Here is a 27,500-nt window from a genome sequence, read left to right as displayed (position 1 = left end):
GAGCCGGCGCTGCTGAACGTTAACCTGGGGTGGAGCCGAGGGCTCCCCGGCAGCGGAGGCTCCCAGCGGCGCCCACCCCCCACCATGAGAGGGCTCCGTGGCCGCTACCAGCTCCTGGTAGGTCCAGGGTGGCAGGGACCCAGGTGGCAGCGTGGGCACTGGGAACAGGCTTCAGGGCAGCACCGGGAGGCACCAGCCCTGCTGGACAGATGGGGGCTGCCCTGGGGACAGCGAGGGGCTGGGGAGGGTAATGGCACTCGGGACCTGCCCCTTTAGCCCTGTCCCCCGCCCCGAGCACCTTGGGGGCAGATCTGCTGCCTGGGGCTGCCCCTGCTCGTCCTTCCTCTCGCCTTGGGGGGAGTTTTCTGCCCATTCCCCACCCCAGGGGACCGCTGCCCACCTGCCCTTGGGCAGCGACTGCACCCACAGGCACCCCGAGCGTGTGGCCAGGAGAGACCCCGGCAGCCACCCTGCCCCCTCCACGCGTGCCCGGGGAGCCGCTCAGCCGTGGGCGGGTTGGGGAGCGGCTGGACTTCACCCCTCCTGCCGGGGCTGAGGCTGGGCTGCAGCTGTGGAAGCCTCCCAGACTTCCTCCTCGGGTGGCACCACACCCTCGAGGTTCCATGTGCAGCAGGGTGCCAGGGCACGGCATGGCACAGCAGGGCTCTTAGAAGTGGACAGCTGTGAGCTGCCTTGGAGTGCCCTGGGACAGGCCAAGTGCACGTCCCTGCAGCCTCTGTGCCTCTGCCCAGCCCCTGGACACCGGGGGCGGGGGGGGACACCCCTTAAGGGCAGGTCCGGGGATGCTGCTCCCTCAGGGCAGGGATGCTGCCCTCCACCTGCCTCCAGCCCGGCCAGGACGAGGAGCTGCCCGCGGGAAGGGAAGAGTTGGACGGAGAGGAGCAGCCAGGCTGGGAGGGAGCCCCAGCAGAGACCCCGGCCCCGGAGGAACCGAGCAGGCTGGTGCTGAGCACGGCAAGCAGCATCCTGCAGGACAGGGAGATCCAGGAGGTGAGGGACCCTCCTGCCAGCACGGGGACCACCACCCTCACACTCATCTCTCCCAGGCAACACAGCCATGGCCACTGTCCTGCCAGAAACTGGTCCAGCACAAGGACAGATGGGTGACCTCCTCCCGTCTCTGGAGACACCCCCCCCCCCCGCCCCCCAGCAGTGCCTCTTAGAGGGTTGCCGGGGGGGGGGGGGGGTGGGGGGCAGTGGGGGTATGCTCAAGGAGGCATCTCAGAAGGGTTCTCAGGCTGGGAGCTTGAGGAGGCTCCTTGGGAGCATGCCTGGGGACAGCGCTCAGGAGGATGCGCAGCGGGGAGGAGGTCTCCTGAGCAGATGCTTGGGGTGGGGTGGGGGTGGTTGTGCTTAGGGGGAGGATGCTCGGGGAGACATTGCCGTAGGATGCTGGGGGGGGGGGGGAGGAGGTCGCTCTGTGGGGAAACTCCCCTGGGGGATGCTCGGTGGGGGTGGGGGGCGGTGACTGCTTGGGCACATCTCCTGGGACGCTGCTCGGGGCAGGCTGCTCGGAAGCAGGTTGCCAGCCCTGGCTGAGCCCCCTCTGCCCCAGCTGAGCCCACACCTGCCCCCCCGGCTGACGAAGCAGCCCTGGCAGCTGCTGTACTGCCGCGGGCGGGACGCCTGCAGCCTGCGGACCCTGTACCAGCGAGGGGGGCGCCCGGGGTCCCCTGCCCTGCTGCTCGTCAGGGACACCGAGTTGCAGGTACGGCCAGAGCCTCCCGGCCCAGCTGCCCTGTGCCACCAGGGACAGCGAACCTGGCACCACCTGGGGCTTGGCCACATCCTCACCACCGGCAGCACGATGGGGCTGGGTCCTGGCCCCGGGAGCCCCACCGAGCAGCGCGGAATGGGACCCCCCCACCCCCCTCCTTTCTGTTCCCCCCAGGCCTTCGGTGCCTTCTCCAGCAGCAGCATTCGATACAGCGAAGGCTTCTACGGGACGGGGGAGACCTTCCTCTTCTCCTTCTCCCCGCAGCTGAAGGTGGGGGCTGCAGGCTGCCGGCCGTAGGGCATCCCAGGGGGTGGGGGGCTGGCGGTGCCCCTGGGACCTGGCAACGCCAGGAGCATCCCCAAGGTGCTGCTGAGTGACTGCACTTGGCCAGAGCTGCGAGGAGCAGCTGGGCGCCTGCTGGCTGTGATCCCCCAGGCCGGCCCAGGGCTGGGGAGAGAAGGCAAATCCCAGGGGAATCCCAGGGGAATCTCGAGCCAGAGCTAGGATAATGCCCACAGGCTGGGTCACATCTCCCTGCGGGCACACAGCAGGGATCAGCTGCCCCTTGCAGGACAGGGAGGGATGGGGACAGGGCCACTGCACCGCAGCCCCCGGTGCTGGCTGACCGCTGTCCCCATGCAGGTCTTCAGGTGGACTGGCAGAAACAACTTCTTCCTGAAAGGGGACATGGACCTGCTGATGATTGGGGCAGGCAGGTAGGAGCCACGCTGGCAGCTTCAGTGGCCCAGAGCCTCCACTGCCCTGATGGCCACCAGGGCCACGGTCTGAGCCCAGGCTGCCCTGTGGTTTGAGCCCACAGACACCAGTGGGGGCTGCCCAGCAGCACTGGCACTCCATCCCCATGGCCCTGCTGCTGCAGTCCTGCCTGCAGGCCCCGTGGCAGCCCTGGGGTGGCTGCTTGTCCTCTCTCACCACCCTCTGGCCTGTCCCTCGTGCCTGGCACCTCAACAGGAGGGGGGTGGCTGGGGAGCTGTGCAGGCAGCCTCAGCTGACTGTGCTGCTGGCACCTCCCCAGCGGCAGGTTTGGGCTGTGGCTGGATGGAGCCCTGCACCATGGGGGCAGCCTCCCCTGCGAGACCTTCGACAACGAAACCCTCTCCACCCAGGATCCCTTCCACATCCACAGCCTGGAAGTGTGGGGCCTGGCCTGACCCCATCCCACACACCGAGGGACAGAGGTGGCAGCAGAGGGCTGCTTTGGGACAGTCTCATGCACAGCTGTTCCCTGCCAGCACCAGCCAAGCCTGCTGGGACAGGGCACAGCCCTGGCGCTGCCACCCTCCCACCCTGGCACTCACAGGTGCCCTGCAGACAGTGTTGCATCCCCTGCAGCCCAGAAGCAGCTGCACCGCTGGGGCAATAAACTGCACTTTAGTTATGATGCTTGGAGAAGTTCCTGGTTGACTGTGGCCAGACTCCTCAGGCAGGGTCCTGGGAGCTCATGGAGCGCAAGCAGCCTGGAGGGCAGCGCTGTTGGCACAGCCCACATGGTGAGAGGCCAGTGGAGAGGATGTGAGAGCACTGAGAGTGCTGCACTGGGGCTCACTCAGACCTGGGCCCTGCTCCCAGCCCCTCTGCCAGCTGAGCAGCAGCTGGAATGCAGGAGGTTTATTCTCTGCCAAGTCACTTCACCTTCTAACACAACAGGAAACTGGCACAGACTGCAGGACTGCCACGGGGAGGCTGCTGCAGGAGCAGAGCTGTGCCACCTCCCAGGCTGGGGAGGAGAGGGCCCAGACCCAGAGAGAGAGTGGGGAAGGGTCAGGCTGTGAGAGGGCTGGGAAGAGGCAGAGGATTCATTCAGCTTGAGCTCAGCAGGAAGCCAGGGAAGCTCCTGCCCCCAGCTGGAGCTCTGCTGTGCCATCATGAGGTGCTGAGTCAGGACTGACCTCTGCAGGGAGACAGGAGCAGCACTGGGAGTCCCTGCTGCAATCCTGAGAGAGAACTGTCATCTCCAGCAGCCATGGGGAAAGCTAAATGGGCTGCTGCAGAAGGGCCAACCTCCCACTCCCAGCTGGGAGGTGAAGGTGTAACACAAAGCCTGCTCCCCATGGCCAGGAGTGCCACTGACCTCTGTGCTCCCTTACCCTGTGACCAGCACCCCCGGAGGAACCTCACTGGGGCAGAGCAGAGGGCTGGGGATCCTCTGCCTGCTGGCAGCCCAGGACACCAGAGGCATCCTGTGCTGCAGCAGCACCTCCTGTGCCCACCAGCACCTCTGGGGCCTTCTCTGGCAAGCTGCCTGGCAGGGGGCTGACCCTGCTGAGCTGGGCCTGGCACTTCCTGTTGAGCTCCAGGCAGTCCCTGGCAGCCACTGCCTCCAGGCTGGCACAGTCCCTCTGGCTGGCAGCACATTCCCCTGGTGTACCCCCTGCTCCTCCAGGTACCACCTGCAAACTCACCCAGGGTGGCTCCTGTCCCCTCAGCCAGAGCCAGGACTGACCCCTGGGGTACACCACTGGATTTTGTGCCACTGCTAACCACCCTCTGGGCCCAGCCCCTCCTTTCCAGCCCACCCAGAGCCACCTCAGCAGCTCCCCCCTCAGAGCCAGCCCAGTGTCCTGTTAGCTGATCAGGCTGGTCAAGGATGAATTCACTTTTGCTCTTCCCCCTGCACAAGAGCAGAGCTGTGCACAAGAGCAGAGCTGTCCAAGTCCAGCCTGCCCACTGTGAGGGTGCTGAGGTCAGGGATCTGCTGCTGCCCAAGGGCTCTGCTGGTGGCAAGGGCCTGGGGGGTTCACCCCAAGGCATGAATTGGTTCCTCCAGCTAGGATCATGGAATGGGTTGGGAGGGAGCTCAAAGCTCATCCAGTTGCAACCCCTGCCATGGGCAGGGACCCCTCCCACCAGCACAGGCTGCTCAAGGCCTCATCCAGCCTGGCCCTGAACACCTCCAGGCAGGAGGCAGCCACAGCCTCCCTGGGCAGCCTGTGCCAGAGTCTCCCCATCTCCACTCTCAGTCTCCCCTCCCCCAGCTCAAAGCCATTGTTCCTCTCCTGGCTCTCCCAGCCCTTGTCCAGAGTCCCTCCCCAGCTCTCCTGGAGCCCTTCAGGTACTGCAAGGCTGCTCTGAGGTCTCCCTGGAGCCTTCTCTTCTGCAGGCTGCACAGCCCCAGCTCTCCCAGCCTGGCCCCACAGGGGAGGTTCTGCAGCCCTCTGAGCATCTCTGTGGCCTCCTCTGGAGCCTCTCCAGCAGCTCCAGGTCCTTGTGCTGGGGGCCCCAGAGCTGGAGGCAGTGCTGCAGGTGGGGGCTGAGCAGAGCAGAGCAGAGGGGCAGAATCCCCTCCCTGTGCTGCTGCTCTCCCTGCTCTGCCTGCAGCTCAGCACTCAGCTGGCTCTGGGTTGCCAGGGACCAGTGCTGGCTCCTGGGCACTTTGTCACCAACTGCCACAACCTGAGTTCCCCATGGGTCCTTCTCACCCACTCTGGCAGGCAGTGCTTTGGGCCTGTGCAGTCAGAGCTCTGCTGCTGGAGTCCACAGACTACAACTTCTTAAAAGAACTGAAAAATGTATTGTGTGCAGGGAGGCTTCAGCTGGACCTTGGAGAGCAGGAAAGGCTCCACCTCTGAACTGGAGTACAAAGGTTTGCTTGAACATCAGCAAAGGCTGTTTGCCAGGGATAAAGTGCACCTTCAGAACAGCCCCAGAACAAGCCCCAGCACCAAGAGCAGGATGGCAGCACCCTGCCCAAGCCCTGGTTTGTGCAGCCCAGGCAGCTGGATGCCTTCACTCCAGGAGGCTGCTCTGTAAGGAGAGTATTTAGAAGCTTCTGGAGAGGTGACAGCCCCTTCTGAGAGTCACCTGCAGCTGTGACACTGCTGAAGGTGAGAGCAGCAGAGGTGGCACCACATCCCCTTCAGGCACTTGGGCAGAGGTGGGTAGGAAAGCAGCAGAGCACAGCCTCTGGTTATCCCAGCAAGGGAACTGTGAGGCTGTGAATCCTTCTTCCCCTTCCCTCTGCCTCAGGGGCAGCAGCTCCCAGGGCAGGGCAAAGAGGCTCCAAGGGGAAGCCCATGGCTGGCTGTCAGCTCTGAGCCCTCAGCTCCTCCTGCCCATTTCACACACCAAACTCCAGGGCTTGTTCCAGTCTCTGAGCATTCCTGAAGCTGTTGCTTTCATCTTCACTTCCAAGGGTGGACTTCTTCAGACTCTGAGGTTTGGTTTAATGAAAGCCTCCTTGCCAGACCTGAGCAAATGCTGAGGGGAGAGGCTCTCCCCATGCACCTTTTGGACGGGACAGACAGCAGCACTCCCTGCAGTGCTGCCAGGAGAGGGAAGTGTAAAAGGCCTTCCAGCTCCTCATGGCAGAGGCACAGCAATCAGACTTGTGAGGATCAGGGAAGGGACAGAAGGACAAAGAACTCCTGCAGAGGCTCTCTGCCTGCTGCAGCAGGAGGCAGGAACGAGGTGCAGGTGGTGCAGAGTCCCCAAAGCTTCCTGCTGAGCCTGCAGGAACCTTGCCCACCTCCACCAGTCCCCAGCAGACCCCCACCAGCCAGGAGCTCTGCATCCCTGCCAGCTCTCAAGCCAGGAGGTGCTGAGCACTCTGCAGTCAGTGTCAACAGTAAGAACACAACATTCAGTGTATCAGGAGCACACCATGCAGCAACAAAAGGCTGCATGGCACTGCAGTGCATTGCCACTGCCAGAGAGCTGTGCTGTCACCTGCAGCAGAGGCAGCATCCTCAGCAGCTTCCTGCACACCACCAGGGTGATCCTTGGCTACTGAAGAGCCTCCTCTCCTCCCCCTCCTTTTCTCTCTTGCAAGGCCATCAGTTTTGCTGCTCCTGGAGATGCCATGCAGAGTTCCTGCCGAGTTCTCTCACCTCTCTGCTTCCAGAGGCTCACTTAACTCCTCCTCTCTTCCACAGGCACTGCAAAGCAAACAGCCCTCTCCAAAAGAGCTGAGCTGGAAGTTCCTCTGCTAGCAGCATCACCTCCAGAAGGGCTGAGGAGCAAGCAGGAGCAGGCAAGGTGTCTTCAGCACTCTCTGCAGTGACACTGAACTGCACTGCCTCAGGCTGCCCTTGCTCCACGGTGCCAACACATTCAGGAGCAGCTGAGGGTTGGGTTTTGCTCTGCTGGAGCAGGCTGCCAGCTGTTAAAGATTCAGTTGCAATATGCACTTCAAATTATCTACATGAAAACTCTCCTGGAAAATGCACTTCTGCATTGTGCCACACACTCTGCCAGCCCCTGCCACTGGCTGCTCAGGTGGAGCCCCCCTCTGCAGCAGCAGACTCAGCAGTGCCAGCACCAAGGGGCCCTACTGGTCAAAAGTGAGCCTCTGTTTGCAGCTGGGAGTTGAAGCTGTCCTGTGTCCATCATGTCTCCTGTTGTTCCAGCTTTCCTTCATTGGGGTTAGATGAGGGGCAACCACATCTCCATCCTGTCATTGCAAGCCAGAAAGCATTAATGAGGGCACATCCACCTCTGCATTCTACCCAGCCCAGGGAAGCAGCTCAGAGTCAGACCCAACAGGCAGCAGTTGATCTGGGGCCCTAAGGCCCTAGGGACTGTGCCCCCCCAAGAGGTGGAAACTGCTGCACTCAGGGGTAGCATCTGCTGGGGACAAAAGAAGTCTGCCTCTTATCACAGAATGGCCTGAATTGGAAGGGGCCTTAAACCTCATCCAGTTCCAACCCCACTGCCACAGGCAGGGACACCTCCCAGCAGCACAGGCTGCTCAAGGCCTCATCCAGCCTGGTCCTGAACACCTCCAGGGATGAAGCATCCACAGCCTCCCTGGGCAGCCTGTGCCAGAGTCTCCCCAGCCTCCCTCTCAACAATTCCTTCCTCCTCTCCACTCTCAGTCTCTCCTCCCCCAGCTCAAAGCCTTTGTCTCTCACTCCCAGCCCTTGTCCAGAGTCCCTCCCCAGCTCTCCTGGAGCCCTTCAGCTACTGCAAGGCTGCTCTGAGCTCTCCCTGGAGCCTTCTCTTCTCCAGGCTGAGCAGCCCCAACTCTCCCAGCCTGGCCCCACAGGGGAGGTTCTGCAGCCCTCTGAGAAGCCTTCACCACTGGCAGTTCCTCTCCCTAAACATGAGCAGCAAGCCCAGGATCAGCAGGCTTGCACCTGGCCATTTGCTACAGGAATCAGAACCATTACTGGAAGGCTTTCCTCTGAATGCAGCACAGCAGCAACTTTAGGCCTGCCCCAGCCCCAGCAGCTCCAGCCAGGGCCTGCAGGATGGATACTGCCAGCTATCAGAACATGCTTACAGGGGACTGCCACACTCCAGCACCAGAGGAAGCTTCTTGCTTGACTCTGCTGAAACTAACTGCTCTTCAAATGCCTTCTGAACTTGACTGCATCTCCCAAGGGGCCAGGAACATGACCTAAGAATGAGCCTCAGAACAAGCTGCTCATGCCTCCAGCTGTAGCCTCAGCACATGAGAACCCTGCTCTGCTGGGTGGGCTTTCCCTTCAGAGGATGCAGCTCTGTCCCTGAAGGGTCTCACAGCAAATCAGCTGCCAAGGCAGGGCCATGAACACACCTGATGAGAAGAGAGGAGAATCCTCACAGCTCCCAAGAGCCATGGGCCAGCTCCAGGAGCATTTTCTGCTGAGGAAAGCTTGGGTGGCACAAGCACAGCTGCCTACCCTGCAGCAGCAGCACTCAGGGCCCTGCCTGCCAGGGGCATGTGGATGTCCCTTGGTGTCATCTGCAAACTCACTGCTGATGGACTCCATCCCCTCCTCCAGATCATCAATAAAGATATGGAGCAGGCTGGGACCCAGCACTGATCCCTGGGGGACACCCCTGGGGCCTGGCTGCCAGCTGGCTGTGGCACCATTCACCACCACTCTCTGGGCTCAGCCTCCAGCCAGTTCCTAACCCAGCTCAGAGAGCTGCTGTCCCAGCCAGGGGCTGACAGCTTGGCCAGGAGCTTGCTGTGGGGGATGGTGGCAAAGGCCTTGCTGCAGCCCAGGCAGACCACATCCACAGCCTGCCCCACAGCCACCAGGCAGTCACAGAAGGAGCTCAGGTGGCTCAGTTTTGTACCCATTAATTGCATCCCATTGTGGAGTGTAGCTGCCTGTGAATACAGCTTCCATTTGCTTCCAGCTGGGCTGCTCAGGCACAGTTGGGGGGGGAGAGGGAATTTCAACCCACCACAGAGCCACAGTAAAGCCAGAGAAGTGCCCCAGAGATGAGGCCTGAATGAAAGCACTTCCCAGCCCTGAGTCTCTGGGGAGAGCTGTAAGAGGAGGAGGATTGGAGTTTGTTACCTGTGGTTTGGTGAAGTCATTTGTTATACACCACTGAATCAAATACTGCTTGGCAGCTGAGACAGTGGCTGGGTCCTGGCTCTTGCAGTACACCCTGATCACCTGCTCTGCAAAGGTCATGGGCAGGAGCTTGGAAACCTGGGGCAGAAAGAAGGAGGGAGCTTTAGCACTCCTGGGGCTCTGGAGGCCTCTGAACCCTTTTCACCTGAGCAGGAATGGCAAGCAGCAAACCCCTCTGTCTTTGTTTCAAGGAGTGAGGCAGATGCTCTGCAGCCCTCCCCCAGGGAGTAAGGACAATGGGAAGGATTGGAAGTTTGCATGGCAGTGCTGCTCAGAGCTACAGACAGCAGCACCAGAGCAGAGACAACACAGGGTCCATGCTGCACCTCAGCCATCGCTCTCCAAGCACCTCCTTAGGCCAAAGCTTTCCACAGCCTTCCTACAAACCAGGCCTCAAATGCCCCCAGCCATGGCTCTCTCCCTCCCAAACAGCAGAGCTGAGAGACACAGCCAAAAACTCAGCTTGCCAGCCCCAGGCCCCTGCACAGCAAAGGGGCAGAGAGGGGGGAGAAGGGGCTGGGCAGCCTCTGCTGGTCCCTTGTGAAGGGGAGATGCAGGCATTCTGGGGATGGAGTAACACAACCTCCTGTGCCCACCCCCTGGGCTGGACTGCTCAGCTCCTTCTGCCCTCTGGTGCTGCAGGAACCATCTCTGTGGTGAGGACAGAGGCCTCAACCTGCAGCCCCATCCCATGCAATCCACCCTAAGCTGCTGTGTTTTGCTAAGGCTCCCAGGGCACTGCAGCTCCACACTGCTCACATGCAAAGGCTGTCAGCATCCCAGCTGGTCCCAGTCCAGCACACTCCTGGGACACACCTGCAAGGCTGCACAAGCTCTCTGCCACTGCTGACAGCTACCCTGAGGGACTGCAGTCACTCCCAGCACAAGTGGTGGGGCTGGTGCCCTTCAAAGCCAGCTGAGGGAAGCAGAGGCCTACCTGCTCTTTAGTGATGTTGACTGCCTTGGAGGGATCAGCCTTGCAGTAGAAGAGGACATTGTCAATGGGATTCTGCTCCTTCATGCCATAATCCATGTTGATGACCTGGCATGGAAGACCAAGAAGATGGGGTTTGTCCTTTGGCCTTCTCACAACCAAGATGGACACTGCCCTGCTCTGAGGGACAAGCAGAGCTCACAAAGGATTCCTGCTCTGGGCATTCTGCATCTTCCCTCCCACTGCCCTTCACTCTGCAGCTGCCAGGTGGACACTCACAGAGACACAGACCTGTGTGCTCTGAAGCACTACAGCTGCCAGCAGCAGGAGCATGCTGCTGCCCTGCCTGCAGAGCTGGCACCTTTCAACACCAGCTTCAGGCAGGGTTCTTCACACCTGCCTGGTAAGCCCAGCAGCTCTGTGGGCAGCAGCCCACTTCCACTGGTGGGGCAGGGAAAGCTGCTTCAGAGCTGACTTCTTCTGCAGGGAGAATTCATGCTGCTGCCAGACACCAGAGCAGGTGGCGGCTCCCTGCTGCACTGTTTCCTCTCCCACCTCAGAGGCAGGGCAGCAGCAGGACTCTCCAAGGCAAAGCTCTGCTCCTTGGAAGTTTCCCAGCAGGAAGTGGCTGTGTGTGAAGTGTCAGAGCGCCTCTGTGTGAGCAGAGGCTGCTTTGGCAGAGCATGAGGCACCCAGGGATTAGCACAAAGCTCTGGGCTCAGGGTTTATCCCTGAGGGTGGTGAGACACTGGAACAGGTTGCCCAGGGAGGTTATGGCTGCCCCCTCCCTGGGGCCAGGTTGGATGAGGCCTTGAGCAGCCTGGGCTGGTGGGAGGTGTCCCTGCCTATGGCAGGGGGTTGGAACTGGTTGAGCTTTAAGGTCCCTTCCAGCCCAGCCCATTCCAGGACTCTGTGACTTAACTCAGCCTGAAGCAAATGCTCAGCAAGAGGGAGCTGCAAAGTGGTTTCTGATCCATTCCATGAAAGCCATTCAGTAGCTCTTCCCAGAACCAAGCCCAGGGATTAAGCTGCTCAACACCTGCAGGCTGCTTGAGCTCTCTCCTCTCTGCCAGGCCCTCTCCTTCCCACCAGTCTGAGTGCTTTGTGCAGAAGAGGAGCCCAGGGCTGGCTGCCATGCACCAGCCCTGCAGAACCAGGTCCCTGCACCACTGGGGCCTGCAGTTTCCCTGCAGCAGGGACTCTCAGCCTGCTGCCCAGGTGCTACAACCCCAAGCTTTCCCTGCTGCTCCTTTCAGAGGGAGGACAGCCAGGGGAAGGTATTCATCACCTGAAGTGCCCAAAGGGCAGCCCAGCAAAGCTGCCTGCAGCCTCTGCCCCCAGCCACAGCAAAGCTCCCAGGGGGAAGCTCTCAGAGCCCCTAGCTGAGAAGCTGAGCCAGCTCTTGTGAGGCAGCCCTGGGGGTTTGCTCTTCCCACTGCAAAGGCACTGGAAGGCCTCTCCAGTTTCCACCACCTGCTCTGAGGTACTTACATCAATGATGACATCTTCAGCCTTTAGCTCCACATCTGGAGGATTCTTTTCTGGCCTGGAGTTGGCAAAGCTCTCCAGCAGGCTGTTGCTCTGAAAGGAGAGCAGCCAAGCTGACACTGCTGCCCTCAGCAGGACACAGCTCTGCCCCAGCTTGCATCAAGAGCAGCAGCTCAGCTGTGGGTTGGGTTTACAGGGAGCAAGACACATGCTGCAGCTACACACAACAAGCAGCACATAAACCCCACAAACCCACAGTGCACCTCCTTGAGCCTAAAGCTTTCCACAGCCTTCCCCCAGCCCAGGCCCAAATGCACCCCCCCCCCATACCTCCCTTTCCCACCCCAATGCCAAGCCTGAGTGACAAAGGCAAACATTCAGCTTGCCAGCTGCAGGCTGCTCAAGGCTGCAAGCCTCAACTCCCCCATAAGCAGGGCACCCTGAGGAGAGAGGGGAGGGAGAGCAGAGAGCAACAGGTTATTAAGGGCTGCAGGGCTCATGGGAATGAAACAGCTTGGATAACACTTTCTGGTCCACCCCTGGAGCTTTCTGCTCCTCATGGAGGTCCTCATCTCTGTGGTTCTTGAAGGCATCCAGCCTCAAAGCAGAACCAGCTGACACTGGTGCACTGAGCAGGACAGAGCTCTGCAGCAGCCTGCACTCCTCCACAGCCTGCCAGCCTCTGCTTGCAGCACTCTGGCTGGCTGAGGCCTTGGCACACCCTAGCTACACGTTTCCCACCAGCTCTGAGACACCAAGCCAGCTCAGATAACTGAGCAGCCCCCAATCTGCCAGCCTGAGGAGGAGGCTGACACTTGGCAGCACGAAGGGAAGAGGGTGGTGTCCATGCCAGGGTGTTGGAGCCTCCACAGAAGCCACCAGCACTCACCTTGCCTTCAAGCAAGGGTCTCACTGCTGCCAGTGTTTGGCAATTCAGTGCCCCAAGGCCAAGTGTGAAACATTTGTACTGCACTGTGCAAGTGCAGGGCTGCAGGCAGCTCCACCTCCAGCCTGGAACATGGAACAAGCCCCAGGGACACACAGCACTGATGCCATCAACCACCACTGAAAACCCAAACCACAGCCACCCAGCTCCTGGGCAGGCTTTGGAGGGGATGGTGACCTACTGCCAAAGCTGAGACCCACAAGGGAGTCTGGCTCTGGCCTCAAGGGGCAGGGGCTGCAGGAGAGCCCTGGCTGAGTTCCCATCACAGCCTGTGGCTGGGCAGCAGGGAGGAGGTCTCCTTAGTTGAGGGCTGCTGTGTTCTGGGCAAGATGCAAGATCTGATAAGGCAAAACCTGGAGCAAAGGAGGCTGAGGGGAGACCTTCTCAGCCTCTTCACCCCCCTGAGAGCAGGTCACCACAACATGGTCTCTTCTCTCCAGTGACAAGTGATAGCATCAGAGCAAAGTGCCTCAGGTTGCTCCAGGGGAGGTGCAGGTTGGACAAGAGAAGCAACTTCTTCCCTGAAAGGGTTCTCAAACACTGGCACAGGGAGCTGGTTGGATCCCCAGCCCTGGAGGTGTTTCAAAGAGGCAGAGCTATGGTGCTGAGGGCCAAGGTTCAGCATTAGATGATGATTGGACTCAGTGACCTCCAAGGTCTTCTCCAACCAACTCTGTGATTCTCAGATCTTCTGGGAGCAGCCTGAGCCTCAGGAGAAAAGCTCTGAGTGCAGCACAGGACACAGAGGAAGGAACTGGAGGAGCAGCACTGGGGTGGCTGCTGCCCTGTCCAGCGCAAAGGCAGGGACACAATCACACCCTGCCAGCTGAGGCAGCAGGGCTCTCTTGGGTCCTTGCTGCCTTTCTGTCCCAGGCCTGATTCCTGCCCCCCTCAGAGGTGTCCCAGACCCCTATCCCTCCCTGACACCCTCCAAAGTCCCTCCCCAGCTTGCTTGCAGCCCCCTGCAGCTCCTGGCAGGCCACCAGAAGCTCTCCTGGGAGCCTTCTCCTCTGCAGCCTGCACAACCCCAACTCTCTCAGGCTGTCTCCAGAGCAGGGCAGCTCCAGCCCTCTGCTCCTCCTCCTGGCCCTGCTCTGGACACCTTCCAGCCCCTCCAGAGCCTTTCTGGCACAGAGGCTGCAGAGCTGGCCCCAGAGCTGCAGCTGTGGTCTCAGCAGAGTGGAGCAGAGGGGCAGAATCCCCTCCCTGGCCCTGCTGGCCACACTTCTCTTGCTGCAGCCCAGGCTCTGCTTGGCTCTCTGGGCTGCAAGTGCTCCCTGCTGGCTGCTGCTGAGCTTCTCCTCCCCCAGCACCCCCAAGGCCTTTGCTCCAGGGCTGCTCTCCAGCCAGTCCCTGCCCAGCCTGTAGCAGTGCCTGGGATTGCCCTGCCCCAGCTGCAGGACCTTGCCCTTGGTCTTGTTGAACCTCCTGAGGTTGGTTTGGGCTCAGCTCTGCAGCCTGTGCAGGTCCCTCTGGATGGATCCTTCCCTCCAGCTGTCAGCTGCAGCACACAGCTTGGTGCCAGTTCTGTACCCACTGAATGGTCCTTCCATGGAGCCCATCCTGCACCAGCCTGGAGACCAGGATGTGCTGTGGGACAGTGCCAAAGGCCTTGCTCAGGACCAGGGCAATGACCTCAGTTGCTCAGCCTTCACCTATTGATGCTGTGACCTTGTCACAGAAGGCCACCAGGGTTGTCAGGCAGGATTTGCCCCTGGTGAAGCTGTGCTGACTGTGCCCAGTCACCTCTGTGTTATTGTTCTGCCTCAGCAGTGCCTCCAGGAGGATCTGCTCCATGATCTTTGTTTTGCACAGAGCAGGCTTCTCCTGAGAAGATATGGCCAGGCTGGCTGAGGCCAAGGCTGGCTGGGAGGTGTCCCTGCCCATGGCACAGAGGTGGAGCAGATGATCTCTGAGATCACCCTTTGGTTTCAGAGAGTCCCAGAAGCATTCAGCCTGAAAAGACCTCTGGGATCACCAGGTCCAAGCACTGCCCCTGCTCTGTGCAGTTCACCCCTCAAGCATGGCCTGCATATCTGAATGGCCTCTAACCACCCCCAGGGGTGGGGACTCCACCACCCCCCTGGGCAGCCTGTGCCAGCCTCTGACCACTCTTGCTGGGAAAAACTTCTTCCTGACATCCAGCCTGAGCCTCCCCTGCTGCAGCTTGAGGCCATTCCCTCCTTCCCTGTCACTAATCACCGCTGAGAAGAGACCAGCAGCAGCCTCTCCACAGCCTCCTTTTGGGCAGCTGTAGAGAGCCAGGAGGCCTCCCCTCAGCCTCCTCCTCCTCCTCCTCACACCACCCAGCCCCAGCTCCTCCTTCAGTCTCACTTCCTGAGATTAATTCCCCAGCACAAACTCTGCAATAGCAGCCTCTGAGTCTGCCTCTTTTGCCACCCCCCAGGCGGGCTGCAGAGCTAACCCTCCGCAGTGCCTGCCAGGGCCGCGGCTCAGCCGTGCCAGCGCAGGAGGAGAGCTTTGCCTCTGCCCTTGGGAGGGCAATCAACAGGAAAGCCCCAACCCAGCCCTGAGCCACGTGGGCAGAAAGGATAAAGGGAGAGACTGCAGCACCCCCCAGCCCTGGAGGTTACCTTTATGACTGTCCTGGCGGTCTCTGGTCGAGTCTCCCCCAGGAACCTGTAGAGCTGCCGGCGCTCCACCTTGCGCAGGATGCCTCTGGCCTCCTCCAGCTCCGGGCGGCTCGAGTGCAGGATCTCCAGGTAGATGTTGTCTGCCAAGGCCACCCAGAGGGGCTCAGCATGGTACAAGCCAGTGTCACGGCCAAATGCAGCCACAGGCATGTGCCAAAGCGAGAGGCTAACCTGCTGCCTCAGCAGAGAGCCCCTCGGAGGCCTGACTGTGCCCAGAGCGAGCTCTGAGAGGGCCTGGGGACAGGGAGCGGGCTGGGGAGGAAGGGAGCTCAAAGCTCATCCAGTGCCATCCCCCTGCCATGGGCAGGGACACCTCCCACCAGCACAGGCTGCTCAAGGCCTGGGAGGGGACCTCCCAGGGAGGGGGCATCCACAGCCTCCCTGGGCAGCCTGTGCCAGGCTCTCCCCACCCTCACTCTCAACAATTCCTTCCTCCTCTCCACTCTCAGTCTCTCCTCTCCCAGCTCAAAGCCATTGTTCCTCAGCCTGGCACTCCCAGCCCTTGTCCAGAGTCCCTCCCCAGCTCTCCTGGAGCCCTTCAGGTACTGCAAGGCTGCTCTGAGGCCTCCCTGGAGCCTTCTCATCTCCAGGCTGAACAACCCCAGCTCTCCCAGCCTGGCCCCACAGGGCACATGCTGCATCCTCTGAGCATCCTCATGGCTCTCTTACTTCACTTACACCACTGACTGGCACCACTCTTGGAGCAGATGCTGACACAAGAACTTTCTCAGTGTTCTCACTTGTCTGGAAGCTGCTTCCTCTCCTCCTTGGGCCAGTCCTGTTCAGCAGAGGACCCTGACCCCCAGCACCACCTGGCTCAGGGACGAGGGGGTCCTGTCCCATGCAAGAGTTAGCTGCTCCTGCTACACCTTCAGCATCCCTCAGCCTTCAGAGCCAGCACCAGAGCCCCTCCTGCTGTCTCCACAGGACTGAAGTGGGCAGGGTGTTGCCCTCCACCCACAGGAGCAGCAGGACACAGGTTTCTCTTGATGTGGCTTTGGAGCAGGAAGGTTCTTTTTGGCTGTCCTGAGATGGTGCTGCCAGGCTGCTGCTTGCCTGTCCCACCCCACAGGGCTGCACTCTGGGGGCACTGGCACTCCCCAGCCAGAGGCACCCAAGCAGCTCTGATGTGTGAGGCCAGCACAGCTGCTCCATGCCCTGCCTAGGGCCAGCAGCGCCTGAGGAAGCTCCTGACACACTCCAGAAGCAAGCCAGGAGCCACACACCAAAACACCTTTAACTGAGGGCTGGTTCCAAGGACAGCTCAGGAACTTCTCCATGAGGAATAACAGACTGAGAGCAGAAGGAGTGCAGGGGAAGTAAGGAGCCCATGAAGACCTCCAGTGCACAGACACAGCAGGGACAGGGAAAGCTTTGCTGTCTCATCCTTCACTAGGAGCCAATAGATTAAAAACCAGAAGTGGTTCCTCAGCCACCATGGAAGAAAGGCAGGGAACCTCCTGCTGCAGAGCCTCATGGAGGTTTATCCTTTGCAAGGACCCAAGAGAAAAAGAAATGGAGAGTTTGAAAGAAGTGTTAGTGACTGAGTGCTGAAACCCAGGCAGCTGTCCTCTCCCAACCCCCAGGCTGCAGTCTGCAGACACAGGAGTGCCCTGGTTCAAGCAGAGAGCACCCTTGCTCCTTGTGCTCCAGTCATGCCCCATGCTGGCACACTTCTCTCATCACTCTCCTTGCTGCTCCACCCTCCTCACTGAGCAGGGCAGCTGCAGCAGGAAGCTGCTCCCTGTGGCAGGCTGCAAGAGGCAAGGGACAGTGCTGGCCTCCTTTGCCCTGAGCTGTGCTCTGCAGCAGGTGCCACAGGGCAGCAGCAGCTACCACAGGACCCTGGTGCTAACTTGCCAGCACAGCTGCAGACCAGGCAGGCCCCAGAGAGCAGGTCCCAGCCTACTAAGAACTTCACCTCAGTCCTTGCCTTTCTGCCCAGTGTCCCACAGCCAGCACTGCAGTTCTCAGCAGCTCCTACAAGCCAGTCCCTTCCCCACCATGGGGCAGAGGCATGTGGGGCCAGGCAGCAGGGCAGGCTGAAGGTGGCTGTGGCAGATTCAAGGCCTCAGCAGAAGGCTTTCAGCATGGCACATGTTAAGGCACTCAGGATCATCTGCACCAGTGCCCTCAGCCTCTGCCACCTTGCTCATGGAGCAAAGGTAGAGGCTAGGTGGCTCTGCTGGGCAGCCAAGCTCGGGGTGGAACCTGCCAGAGGCTGCAACAGCTGCTAGTGCTTGGAAGCAGCCTTCAGCAGTCACCTACCACAAGCCCTTGGTGCAGCAGCATCTGCCCTGCCCACACTGGCCCCCATCCCCCAGGCTGCACAAGGCTGGCTGGGCACAGGGCAGCACTGAGCACCAACCAGAGCCATGCTGGGGAGCCTCACACAGAGCAGGAGGGGTAAACAAACCAAGGCACCATGGTGGAAGTCATGGAACTACAGTCTCCATACATCACAGCTCCCAGGGTGTCAGGGGCTGGAAGGGACCTCTGGAAATCCTCCAGCCCAAGCCCCTGCCAGAGCAGGAGCAGAGAATCCAGCACAGGAACACAGGAACACATCCAGACAGGGCTGGGAAGGCTCCAGAGCAGGAGGCTCCACAACCTCTCTGGGCAGCCTGCTCCAGGGCTCTGGGAGCCTCACAGTCCAGAAGTTCCTCCTCATGCTGAGCTGGAACCTCCTGTGCTGCAGCTTCCATCCACTGCCCCTGGTCCTGTGCCAGGGCACAGTGAGCAGAGCCTGGCCCTGTCCCTTGTTGACCCCCAGCCCTCAGCTATTGATAGCCATTGATCAGATCCCTCTCAGCCTTCTCCTCTCCAGACTGAACACCCCCAGGGCTCTCAGCCTCTCCTCCCCAGGCACTGCTGCAGTCCCTTCAGCATCCCTGCAGCCCTCCCTTGGCCTCTCTCCAGCAGATCCCTGTCCCTCCTGAGCTGGGGAGCCCAGAGCTGGATGCAGTATTCCAGGGCAGGTCTCAGCAGGGCAGAGCAGAGGGGGAGAACCTCCCTGGCTCTGCTGGCCACACTCTGAATGCCCCCCAGGACCCCCTTGGCCTTCTTGGCCCCCAGGGCTCATTGCTGTCCCAGGCAGAACTTGCTGCCCCCCAGCACTCCCAGGTCCCTCTCCCCAGGGCTGCTCCCCAGCAGATCCCCTCCCAAGCTGTGCTGCTGCAGTTTCTTCTTCCTGCCCAGCTGCAGGACTCTGCTCTCCTCCTTGCTGACCCTCATGAGGTTCCTCTGTGCCCAACTCTCAGTCTGCCCAAGCCTCTGAATGGCCTCACAGCCTTCAGGTGTCTCAGCTAAGCAACCAAGTTTGGTGTCATCAGCAGATTGCTGAGCAGACTCTGTCTGTCTGTCCTCTCATCAATGGCATTGATGATTTTGAACAGGACTGGACCCAGCACTGACCCCTGGGGGACTCCTCTGGTCACAGCCTCACAGCACTGAGCCAAGCCTTGAGAAAGGGGCAAACACCACAAGTCTCAGCTCCCTGCCTGCTCTGGAATCACCCTGGAGTTCCCCTGCACGTTCTCAGGCAGGCTGCTGTGTACTGATCCCCTGAGAGCCTTACCAAAGCTCCAATCCTAGCAAGCAGAAGCTTTCAGCAATCAGCTGAGCTGTTGCCCTGGGTTTGGGCTATGCCTTTCAATTTTTGAGCAGGAAAGTAGAAAACCAGGACTAAATCACTACTGGGTGCAAAAAGGAAAGCTGAAGATTCTTCTCAACTGATTCACTGGAGAGGTATCTGCTGCAAGAGTGGCTGTGCCAGACCAATCCTTTCTGCTCCTGCTCTCTCCTCTGCCTGCTTCACCCACCCACCTGCTTTCAGCTCACCTGGGCTGCATTGGCTTGGTTAAGCCTAACCACTGCTTTCTCTCTGCTCCTTTTCTCCCTTTGGCACAGGGGGTGGGGGGCAGTGGAATGGCTTCCCTGGTCTCCTTGACTGGGGGGTGGGTGTTTGAGTAGTTTGCCAATGGTAACTATGATGCTGCCAGTCCTGGGTGTTTTGTGCCTCTCCCTTGCATTCCACTGCAGAGTGTAGCTCTGCCTGTGAACACAGCTTCCATTTGCTTCCAACTGAGCTGGCCTGGCAAAAGTACTGCTAGGGGGGAAATGTCAGCCCACCACAGCTCCTCAGAGATTGTTTTCTCCTGTCACAGTTGCAGGCAGGGCAGCACTGTCTCAAGCAAATCAAACCAGAGCTGTCACAGCCCTTCAAACCCTGCCCTGGAGGTAGCCTCACTCTGCCACACGTGGATGGTACAGAGGTCCTCTCCCTGCTGCAGCATCACCCAGAGCTGACTGACATCCCTGCTTGGGACAGGGGCAACAAACCCAGGGTGAAGCAGAACCTCCTGAGAGCACTGCCTGCAGGACACAGGAATTGCTTCTCCTCCCTCTGCACAGAAGTAATGCAAACTGGAAGGTCCTGCTCTCCCAGCAGCAAAAGATGAGAGCACAGAGACTGGGTGGTGCAGGTCTGCCCTGTGCACAAAAGCAGCACTTGAGAGTCCAGGCACAGGCAGGGCCCCACTGCACCAGCAGCATTCTGCCAGGCACTCATGGCCCTTAAGGGCAAGAATTCTGAGCACTCATACCAGTCAGCTTAGTGTAGGCTTCCATGTCCTCCATTGCTGTGGAAATCTGGTACAGCTTTCCTCCAGAGCCTTCTATTTTGAAATACTGATCTGCTTTCTGAAAGGCCTCTGTAATCCTAGGTTGAGACAAAGGAAGTCTTAGGAAGAGCATGGCTGGGAAACACCAAGGGAAGAGATGCAGCAGCATGTGATAAGTAGCAGCCAAGAGGTGCAACTGCATCTGCAGCAGCCAGCAGCCCCTGGCCACCCTGCAGGCAAGTGCACCTCCATCACCTCACTGCACACCTCAACAGAGCCTCTCCAGCTACTGAACACAGTAACCTTCCTTCACAGAAGGACCAAGCCCAGTTTGCTCTGCTGCACTGCTCTATGTCACTGCTGCAGGGCCCTGCCCAGCACTCCCATGGCCACGCAGCACGGAGGCTGCCTCCCAGATGGCCAGGTCCTCATTGCCCCTGGAGGCACCTGGGAGAACACAAAGTGCTGCAGAGGTGAGGCACTGTGAACAGGTGCCAAAAGCTCTTGTTCCAAGTATCAAGCTCCTCCAGAGTGCCCTGCATCACGCTGTCATTTCCAGCTCACAGGCACATCTGGGCAGGCTGCTACAATGATGGTGAGCCAAGAACTACATTTTGTGGCTGTTTTACTCCTCACACAGAGCTCCTGCTGAACTTTGGTGTTTTCAGCCTGAGTCTGAGAGGATCACCCAACCAGCAAGCTGAAGTTTCTGACATGAAAGCAGTCAGGAATCACTCTTGTACTCTGCAGTCCTCTGCCTGCCTTTATCCCTAGCTCAGCAGCCAAGATCCTGACGAAGGAGCTCCTGAGCCTAGCAGCACTGCTGCCTTCCAGGGAAAGTAAAAAGGGAAAGCAAATAGGGAAGTTTCTACAGACATTAACCAGGGAGGTACAGAGGCAGGTAGCCAATTGAGTTGATCCTGAACAGTTCCTGCTGGGGCATTACCAGAAAGCGAAGTCAGGCCTCAGGCTGGGCTACAGTGGGCTGTTAGTAACCTTGGTCTAGTAGCCAGCCACTTGATCTTAGTGGTCTCTAACTTGAAGATAAAGATCTGACTTCATCTGTCAGCAGTTAAACCAGCACAAGCCCAGTCTGGTCCTATGCTTCCACTTCCCTCTCACTGAGTTTCACCTGAGGGGTGATGGATGTCATTATGGTTGTGCTCTCTTCTGCTGCTGATCGCAGCCTCAGTGAGGCTCTAAGCACAGGAGTGAGCTTACACAGCCCAGTGGCTATGACTCTCTGCTGTTAGTCCCTGTTAGGACTGGTGCAGACACACAGCCAGCTTCAAGAACTCCCAAGGAAACGGCAAGCAAGAGGAGGGGAGCAGAGTACTTGCATGATCTCGATGATGTTGCCAGTCTTGTGCTGGTAGGCTCGCCGGTGCAGCCAGTACCGCGTGTGGAACATGTCGTACAGGTTGGCAGCCTCCTGCAGCAACAGAACCCAACCACCTTTGGCTGCTGCCACTGCCTTAGCTGCAAAGCCAAAACCACCAAGGCAGCCAATGAGATGTCCCTTGCATTGGCAGCCAGCAGCAGAAGGGTTATTTGTTACAGCTCAGACTCAGGCTGCTGTGGGAGAGCAGAGAGCTGATGGTGACCCCAAGCAGCCTGGGCACAGCAAAGGATCTCCAGCTCCTTGCGCAGCCCCTTGCTAGATCACAGAACATAGAATGGGTTGGGTTGGAAGGAACCTTAAAGCTCATCCAGTTCCAACCCCCCTGCCATGGGCAGGGACACCTCCCAACAGTCCAGGCTGCTCAAGGCCTCATCCAGCCTGGCCTTGAACACCTTCAGGCAGGGGGCAGCCACAGCCTCCCTGGGCAGCCTGTGCTAGTGTCTCCCCAGCCTCACTCTCAACAATTTCTTCCTTATCTCCAGTCTCAATCTCCAGCCCTTGTCCAAAGTCCCTCCCCAGCTCTCCTGGAGCCCTTCAGGTACTGCAAGGCTGCTCTGAGGTCTCCCTGGAGCCTTCTCTCCTCCAGGCTGCACAGCCCCAACTCTCCCAGCCTGGCCCCACAGGGGAGGTTCTGCAGCCCTCTGAGCATCTCTGTGGCCTCCTCTGGAGCCTCTCCAGCACTTCCAGGTCCTTCCTGTGCTGGGAGCCTCAGAACTGGAGGCAGTGCTGCAGGCTGGGGCTCACCAGAGCAGCCACATTCAGCTCTTGCTCAGAGATGTGGAGAATGCACAGCTGAGGGTCTGGCAGAGCCTCCCTGGAAGAACCTGCACAAGAGGCTTGCTCCCTCCCTCCCTCCCTCCCTTCCTGAAGCTCCTGAGAGCAACTTCCAGACCAGCACCAGACCTTCCTCTCGTGGGCTAGGGAAGCCTCCTGCAGGCAGCCCAGCCTGCCCTGCAGACCCCAGGCAGCTCCTGAGGCAGGCTCTGGGCCGGCCGCTGAGCGCCGCTCACCTTGTCCCGGGCACAGATGTGCTTCTGGCTGCCAGCCTCACACACCTGCACGAACTTCAGCAGCCGCTTGTAATCGAAGTTGTTCTGGATCCCCAGGTGGTGGCAGTCCCTGGAAGCAGGGCACAGAGAGGCTCTTGTCACCCCCTTGCACAGCCAGCAGCATGGTTTCAGCAGTGCTCAGCACAGACCTGTACCTTGCAAAGTAATCCCACTTGTCGACGTCGATGCCGTTGGTTTTGTTGGCCACGATCTCGTACAGGAAGCTCTTCTCCTTCTGCCGACCACGGTAGGGCCACTGGCAACAGGGGAAGGCAAGAAACAGACCAGAAGTGAGCACAAGCAGCATCAGAACAATGCTCCAAGGACAGCAGGGAGACACTTGGGGTTTGTCCATGACAAAGATCCAAGATGGAGGTAGGGAGGAACACAAAGCTAACGACAGCCTTCAGGCTGCCTGCAGCAAGGCTTTGGATGCCATCTGCCAGAACATCCTGGTAGGCAACCTCCAGCAAAGTGGTTCAGATGCAACCTAAGCCCTGTGAGGCGAGTTGGAAACTGGCTCAGTGTTCAGAGTGCTGGCAGCAGCAGCACAGAGTCCAGTTTGAGGCCAGCAGTGCTCCCCAGGGATCAGTGCCGGGTCCACTCTTGCTCAATATCCTCACCCATGACCTGGCTGAGGGCACAAAGCAGCCCCTCAGCAAGGCTGCTGCTGCTGGGAAACTCAGAGGGGTGGCTGACACCCCTCAGGCTGTGCTGCCATCCAGTGAGCGCTGGACAGGCTGCAGAGGTGGGCAGGGGGCAACCTCATGAAGTTCAATCAGGACAAGGGCAGAGCCCTGCACCTAGGGAGGAACAACAGCAGGCACCAGCACAGCCCAGGGCTTGTCCTGCTGGAAAACAGCTCCATGGACAAAGACCTTGGAGTGCTGGTGGGCAGCAAGTTCTGCATGGGACAGCAATGTGCCCTGGGGGCCAAGAGAGCCAATGGGACCCTGGGGGGCAGCAAGGGAAGTGTGGCCAGCAGGGCTGGGAAGGTTCTGCTGCCCCTCTGCTCTGCCCTGCTGAGAGCACAGCTGCAATCCTGTGCCCAGTTCCAGAGGGACAGGGATCTGCTGGGGAGAGTCCAATGGGGAGTTACAAGGATGTTTGGGGGACTTGAGCATCTCTGCTGTGAAGAAAGGCTGAGAGCCCCAGGGCTGCTCAATCTGGAGAAGAGAAGGCTGAGGGGGATCTGATCAGTGCCTATCAATATCTCATGGGTGGGTGCCAGGGTGAAGGTGCCAGGCTCTTTGCAGGTGCCCAGTGATAGGATAAGGAGCAACAGGGACAAGCTGGAACCCAGGAGGTTCCACCTCAGCATGCTTTGGTGTGAGGCTGCTGGAGGCCTGGAGCAGGCTGCCCAGAGAGGTTGTGGAGTCTCCTGCTCTGGAGACTTTCAAGCCCCTCCTGGATGTGTTCCTGTGTGTCCTGCCCTGGGTGACCCTGCTCTTGGACTGGATGACTTCTGGAGGTCCTTCCAACCCCTGGCATTCCATGATTGTATGAAAGAGCTTCCAGAGCTGTTGGGCATTAGAAACTAGTTTTGAGGCAGCTAACCCCCCAGAGTATCAGGGAGAACCAAAGTCTCTCACTTTCCATTTGCCTAAAGCAGAGGCCTGCAGCTCCAAAATGCCCAAACCCCACCCACAAAAGCACAGCAACACAGAGGGGGAAGGGCTGCAAGCAGGGAGTCCTCCGAGGGCTGCTCAAACCCACCAACATGGCACTGCCTTGCAGTCTGCTGCAGCCAACTCTAGGGAACAGAGTTTACAAACAACTCCTTGGATGTTTCAAACAAAACTGGTTTGAACCCCCAGCTCCTGTAACTCCTAACCCCCAAGGGACAACCCAGCCCCCAAGCAAACAGCAAACCAGTGCCAAAATACCAAGATAGGCTTGCATGTGAGCACTGCTTTCTTGAAAAGGTAACTGTTCTAAGCCAAAAGCTAAACACAAAATGCCATGAAGTGGCCTAGAAGCCCTGAGGAGGGCAATCCTTGCTTACAGCCAGGTGAGGGGCTTTCACCTTGTCTGCATGACCAGAGCAGTCAACCCAGTATGAACAGGCACAGAATCCAAACAGGGGAAAAACAAACCTTGAGCAAGAACCTGATGCAAGATCAAAGTCTGTCTGCAAATGAGTGTGAGTGGGTAAAAATCTACTCAGAATCATAGAGCTGTTTGAGCTGCCAAAGCCCTCCAAGGTCATCCAGGCCAACATCCACCCCACACCACCATGGCCACTAAACCACATCCCAAAGTGCCATAGCCACACATTGCTTGAACACCTCCAGGCATGGGGACTCTACCACCTCCCTGGGCAGCCTGTGCCAGTCCCTGACCACTCTTGCAGCAAAGGAATTTCTCCTTATCCGCAACCTAAGCCTCTCCTGGCACAATTCCAGGCCATGTCCTCTCCTTCTATCACCTGAGATTAGGGAGCAGAGCCCAACCCCCACCTCACTGCAGCCTCCTCTCAGGGAACTGCAGAGAGAAATGAGGTCTCCCTCAGCCTCCTCTGCTCCACACTGAACTCCCCCAGGTCCCTCAGCTGCTCCTCCCCAGCCCTGTTCTCCAGACCCTTCCCCAGCCCTCAATGTCCTTCTTGCAGGGAGACTCTAACTTGCAGCCTGCTAATGAACATCTCCTTCCCTGAGCTCATGGAATCAGGGAACTGTTCTGGTTGGAGCACTGAGTCTCAGACTGAAGTGTATTATGCCAAGCTGCTGATGCTGTCAGAGTGCTGGGGCACTCGGGCACACATGGCAGCACCACAGCCCACTGCAGCAGCAGATGGTAGCTAAGTGCTGACGTTTGTGGGTGATTTGTCTCAGCCACACACACGAATTCTAACTGGGACCAGACGTTGAGAGCTTCTTAACTCTGGCAGCAACTGAATGGCTGTCCTTGAAGACACGACAGGAGCTGTGGAGCGAGAGCTGGCAAGGCACAACCTCTTCTTGCCCTTGAGGCAACACATTCAAGTTCTGTGCCTGCCTCTGTCTGCTCCTGCAATAAATCCAAGGATTTTGCTCCTGTCAGCAAAGCTGAGGCAACTCTGGCACTTGGGCCACGCTCTGCACTGCTCTTTGCCTCACCCCTGCCAGTTCTGTTTTGTTATCCATCACTACAAACCACTCTCAACTATCTTCCATGTGCTCTTTATACACCACCCTGCAAACACCATCTCCCCTACCACCACCTCCAGGACCAGGCTGTTATCCCACCCTGGCCATTTTAGTTTCCATTAAAAGCTGACTTCCCCCCAACCTAGTTTCAGTCAGAGGTTCACTAAGTACAAACAACTTTCCCACACTTCTGTGATCTGAAGATGCTGAGGTAAGAACTTCTCTGCAAGCACCCAGCACAGAGAAGACACCACCTCACTACCCTTGCCCAGCACCTCTTGTGCCTGCATTCTCAGAATCTCATGGGGCCAGTAACAGATAACAGCATGCAGCAGAAGTTCTCTGCTCCTGCAGTAAACCTGAAGGTATGCTGTAGGCCAGAGACAGCTGTCCTACCACAAAGAAACTCCTCCAGAAGGGGCCAGTCCTGCAGTCCCTGGATGTGGCAGTTTGAGGCTGGTTGCCTTTAAGAGGGCCACAGAGGTGAGACCCCAGTGTCCAGAGTGTGGCTGGGCACAGGGAATGGTGGTGTTGGTGTTTATGGTTTCTAACCATAAACACTGCATCCTGTAAAGCTGCCTGAGCAGCCAGACTCTGTCCCTTTTCCCTCTCTTCTCCCTCTCTTTTTGGGGAGGACTGTGATGAATCTGTGGACCTCTGAGGAGCTCTGGTGAGCAGTTCAACATGGGAAACCTCCCTGTGTTCCCATGGGAATCTGGAAACTCCCAGGGCTGAATGTTGGGAGGATGAGAAACCACAAGATGAGATAGGAGCCACCTGGGCTGGCTGGAGCAGTAACCATAGCAATGTTATCAGTGACCAGGGAGAGCCCCCAGAGAAGTTTGCTAACCAATCCCAGGCAGCCACACTAAGAACAGCCACACAAACGTGAGCTGCCTGCTGGGCCAAACAGAGCCTTTTGGCTTTCTCTGTACGCTGCTTGTGGAGACTTCTGTCGCTTCGGCCGGCAGCCTATCCCTGGGCAGCGGCAGAAGGTGACCCTGAGACGCGATCCCACACCTGATCCCAGACCTGATCCGATCCGGTTTGGTTGGAGGCGCTGGGAGGCTGCCGGTGCGACGCGGCGGTGAGGGCGCCCGGTGCAGCCGAGCTCAGTGGGATACTGCCCGCGGCCCGGACCCGAGCTTCGGCACCTGCCCCGGTGAGGTAGGTGAGCCACGGGGAGCATAATGGGGCAAGAACTGACAAAGGACGAGGACTTGGTCCTTGGGACCTGGAAACTGTTGCTGAAACACAGGGGACTGAAAATTACAGATGCTGAGCTGAGAAGATTATTGCTGTGGAGTGAGCAGCAAGGGTTTGAGCCTTCCCTGGTCACGGCTTTCAGCCTGGCAGCCTGGCAGCAGCTAGGCAGTCACTTGTGGGATGCTGTCTCCAAAGGAGACAAGGAACTGGCTGGCATGGCCACCACCTGGCGCCGGCTTCGTGACACACTAAAAGATCTTAAGCAGGAGTGGGGCAAAAAAGAGGAGGAAGTGATGGTGGAGCTGGAAGGAATAGGGATGGGCTTGGCTATGGGGGAGACGAATGGATCCGTAGAGGACACGCCGGCACCCCCTGCCCGCCCCCCGCCCGGCTGCTCTGGAGCAGGTTCAGTAAGAGGCACTGCTGAGAAGCAGCTTTCTCCTAATGACCAACTTACACTCCCTATGAACTGGAAAGGTCCCAAAGGCTTTGCTCAGGTGCCCCTGGCTTACCAAGCTCCCAGAGAGCAGCTCGAAGGACATGTGAAACAAGAGGGATGTAATCAGCCTAGCAATCTACAGACTTCACAGCCTTTGCAACAGCAATTTCCCTCTCTGCCATCTGACAGCGAGGGCAAGAGCCAGGGGGAAGCTTTAAATCAGAGAAAGACTGCCGAGACCCGAGCGGGAGGGGGCTGTGGGCCCCCTGCTGCCTCTGCTCCCCGCACTCTGCCTCCCTGCAGCGCGACCGTGACTCCGCTCTCGGCGGCCAGATTTTGGCAGCGGGTTCGCCGGAGAGCCGCTGCGGTGGGTGACTGGGATCTAGTGGAAATGCTGGAGGCACCACATATGTCTATTAAAACAGAGGAGAAGTTTTCTCCTATGGGTGTCTCAGATGATCCTACCGATTCCCCTGGGGAAAAGGCAGCCCTGGGATCGGGGCACCAGGTCTTGGGCTGGAAGGCCGTACAGGACTTGCGATCCACAGTAGCACAGTGCGGTGTGAACTGCAGCGAAACCA

At 58.9% G+C, this 27,500-nt stretch overlaps 2 protein-coding genes across 2 annotated transcripts in view; one reads left to right on the top strand and one right to left on the bottom strand.

The window, feature by feature from the left end:
- The first annotated feature begins 84 nt into the window (after positions 1-84).
- TLDC2 (TBC/LysM-associated domain containing 2) lies at positions 85-2,971 on the top strand. Its single transcript, XM_054173681.1, has 6 exons — positions 85-117; positions 850-1,011; positions 1,577-1,729; positions 1,913-2,008; positions 2,381-2,454; positions 2,775-2,971. The coding sequence occupies exons 1-6, from the start codon at positions 85-87 to the stop codon at positions 2,908-2,910; spliced, it is 654 nt and encodes a 217-aa protein (XP_054029656.1). The 3' UTR covers positions 2,911-2,971.
- Positions 2,972-7,011: 4,040 nt separating this feature from the next.
- The window catches only part of SAMHD1 (SAM and HD domain containing deoxynucleoside triphosphate triphosphohydrolase 1), a 45,038-nt gene continuing 24,549 nt past the window's right edge, over positions 7,012-27,500 (bottom strand). Inside the window, exons 8-16 of the mRNA XM_054173672.1 lie at positions 22,302-22,402; positions 22,108-22,216; positions 21,036-21,127; positions 19,678-19,793; positions 15,014-15,153; positions 11,477-11,566; positions 9,989-10,093; positions 8,992-9,129; positions 7,012-7,148 (exon numbers count right to left, since the gene is read on the bottom strand). Of these exons, the coding sequence (XP_054029647.1) occupies positions 7,026-7,148; positions 8,992-9,129; positions 9,989-10,093; positions 11,477-11,566; positions 15,014-15,153; positions 19,678-19,793; positions 21,036-21,127; positions 22,108-22,216; positions 22,302-22,402 (1,014 nt within the window). The 3' untranslated portion in view covers positions 7,012-7,025. The remainder of the gene's footprint in view (positions 7,149-8,991; positions 9,130-9,988; positions 10,094-11,476; positions 11,567-15,013; positions 15,154-19,677; positions 19,794-21,035; positions 21,128-22,107; positions 22,217-22,301; positions 22,403-27,500) is intronic.

The sequence above is a fragment of the Dryobates pubescens genome, chromosome 26, assembly GCF_014839835.1.
Source record: "Dryobates pubescens isolate bDryPub1 chromosome 26, bDryPub1.pri, whole genome shotgun sequence".
Classification (NCBI taxonomy): domain Eukaryota; kingdom Metazoa; phylum Chordata; class Aves; order Piciformes; family Picidae; genus Dryobates; species Dryobates pubescens.
The sequence above is the reverse complement of the archived record's forward strand: the minus strand, read 5'-3'. Positions and strand labels throughout refer to the sequence as shown.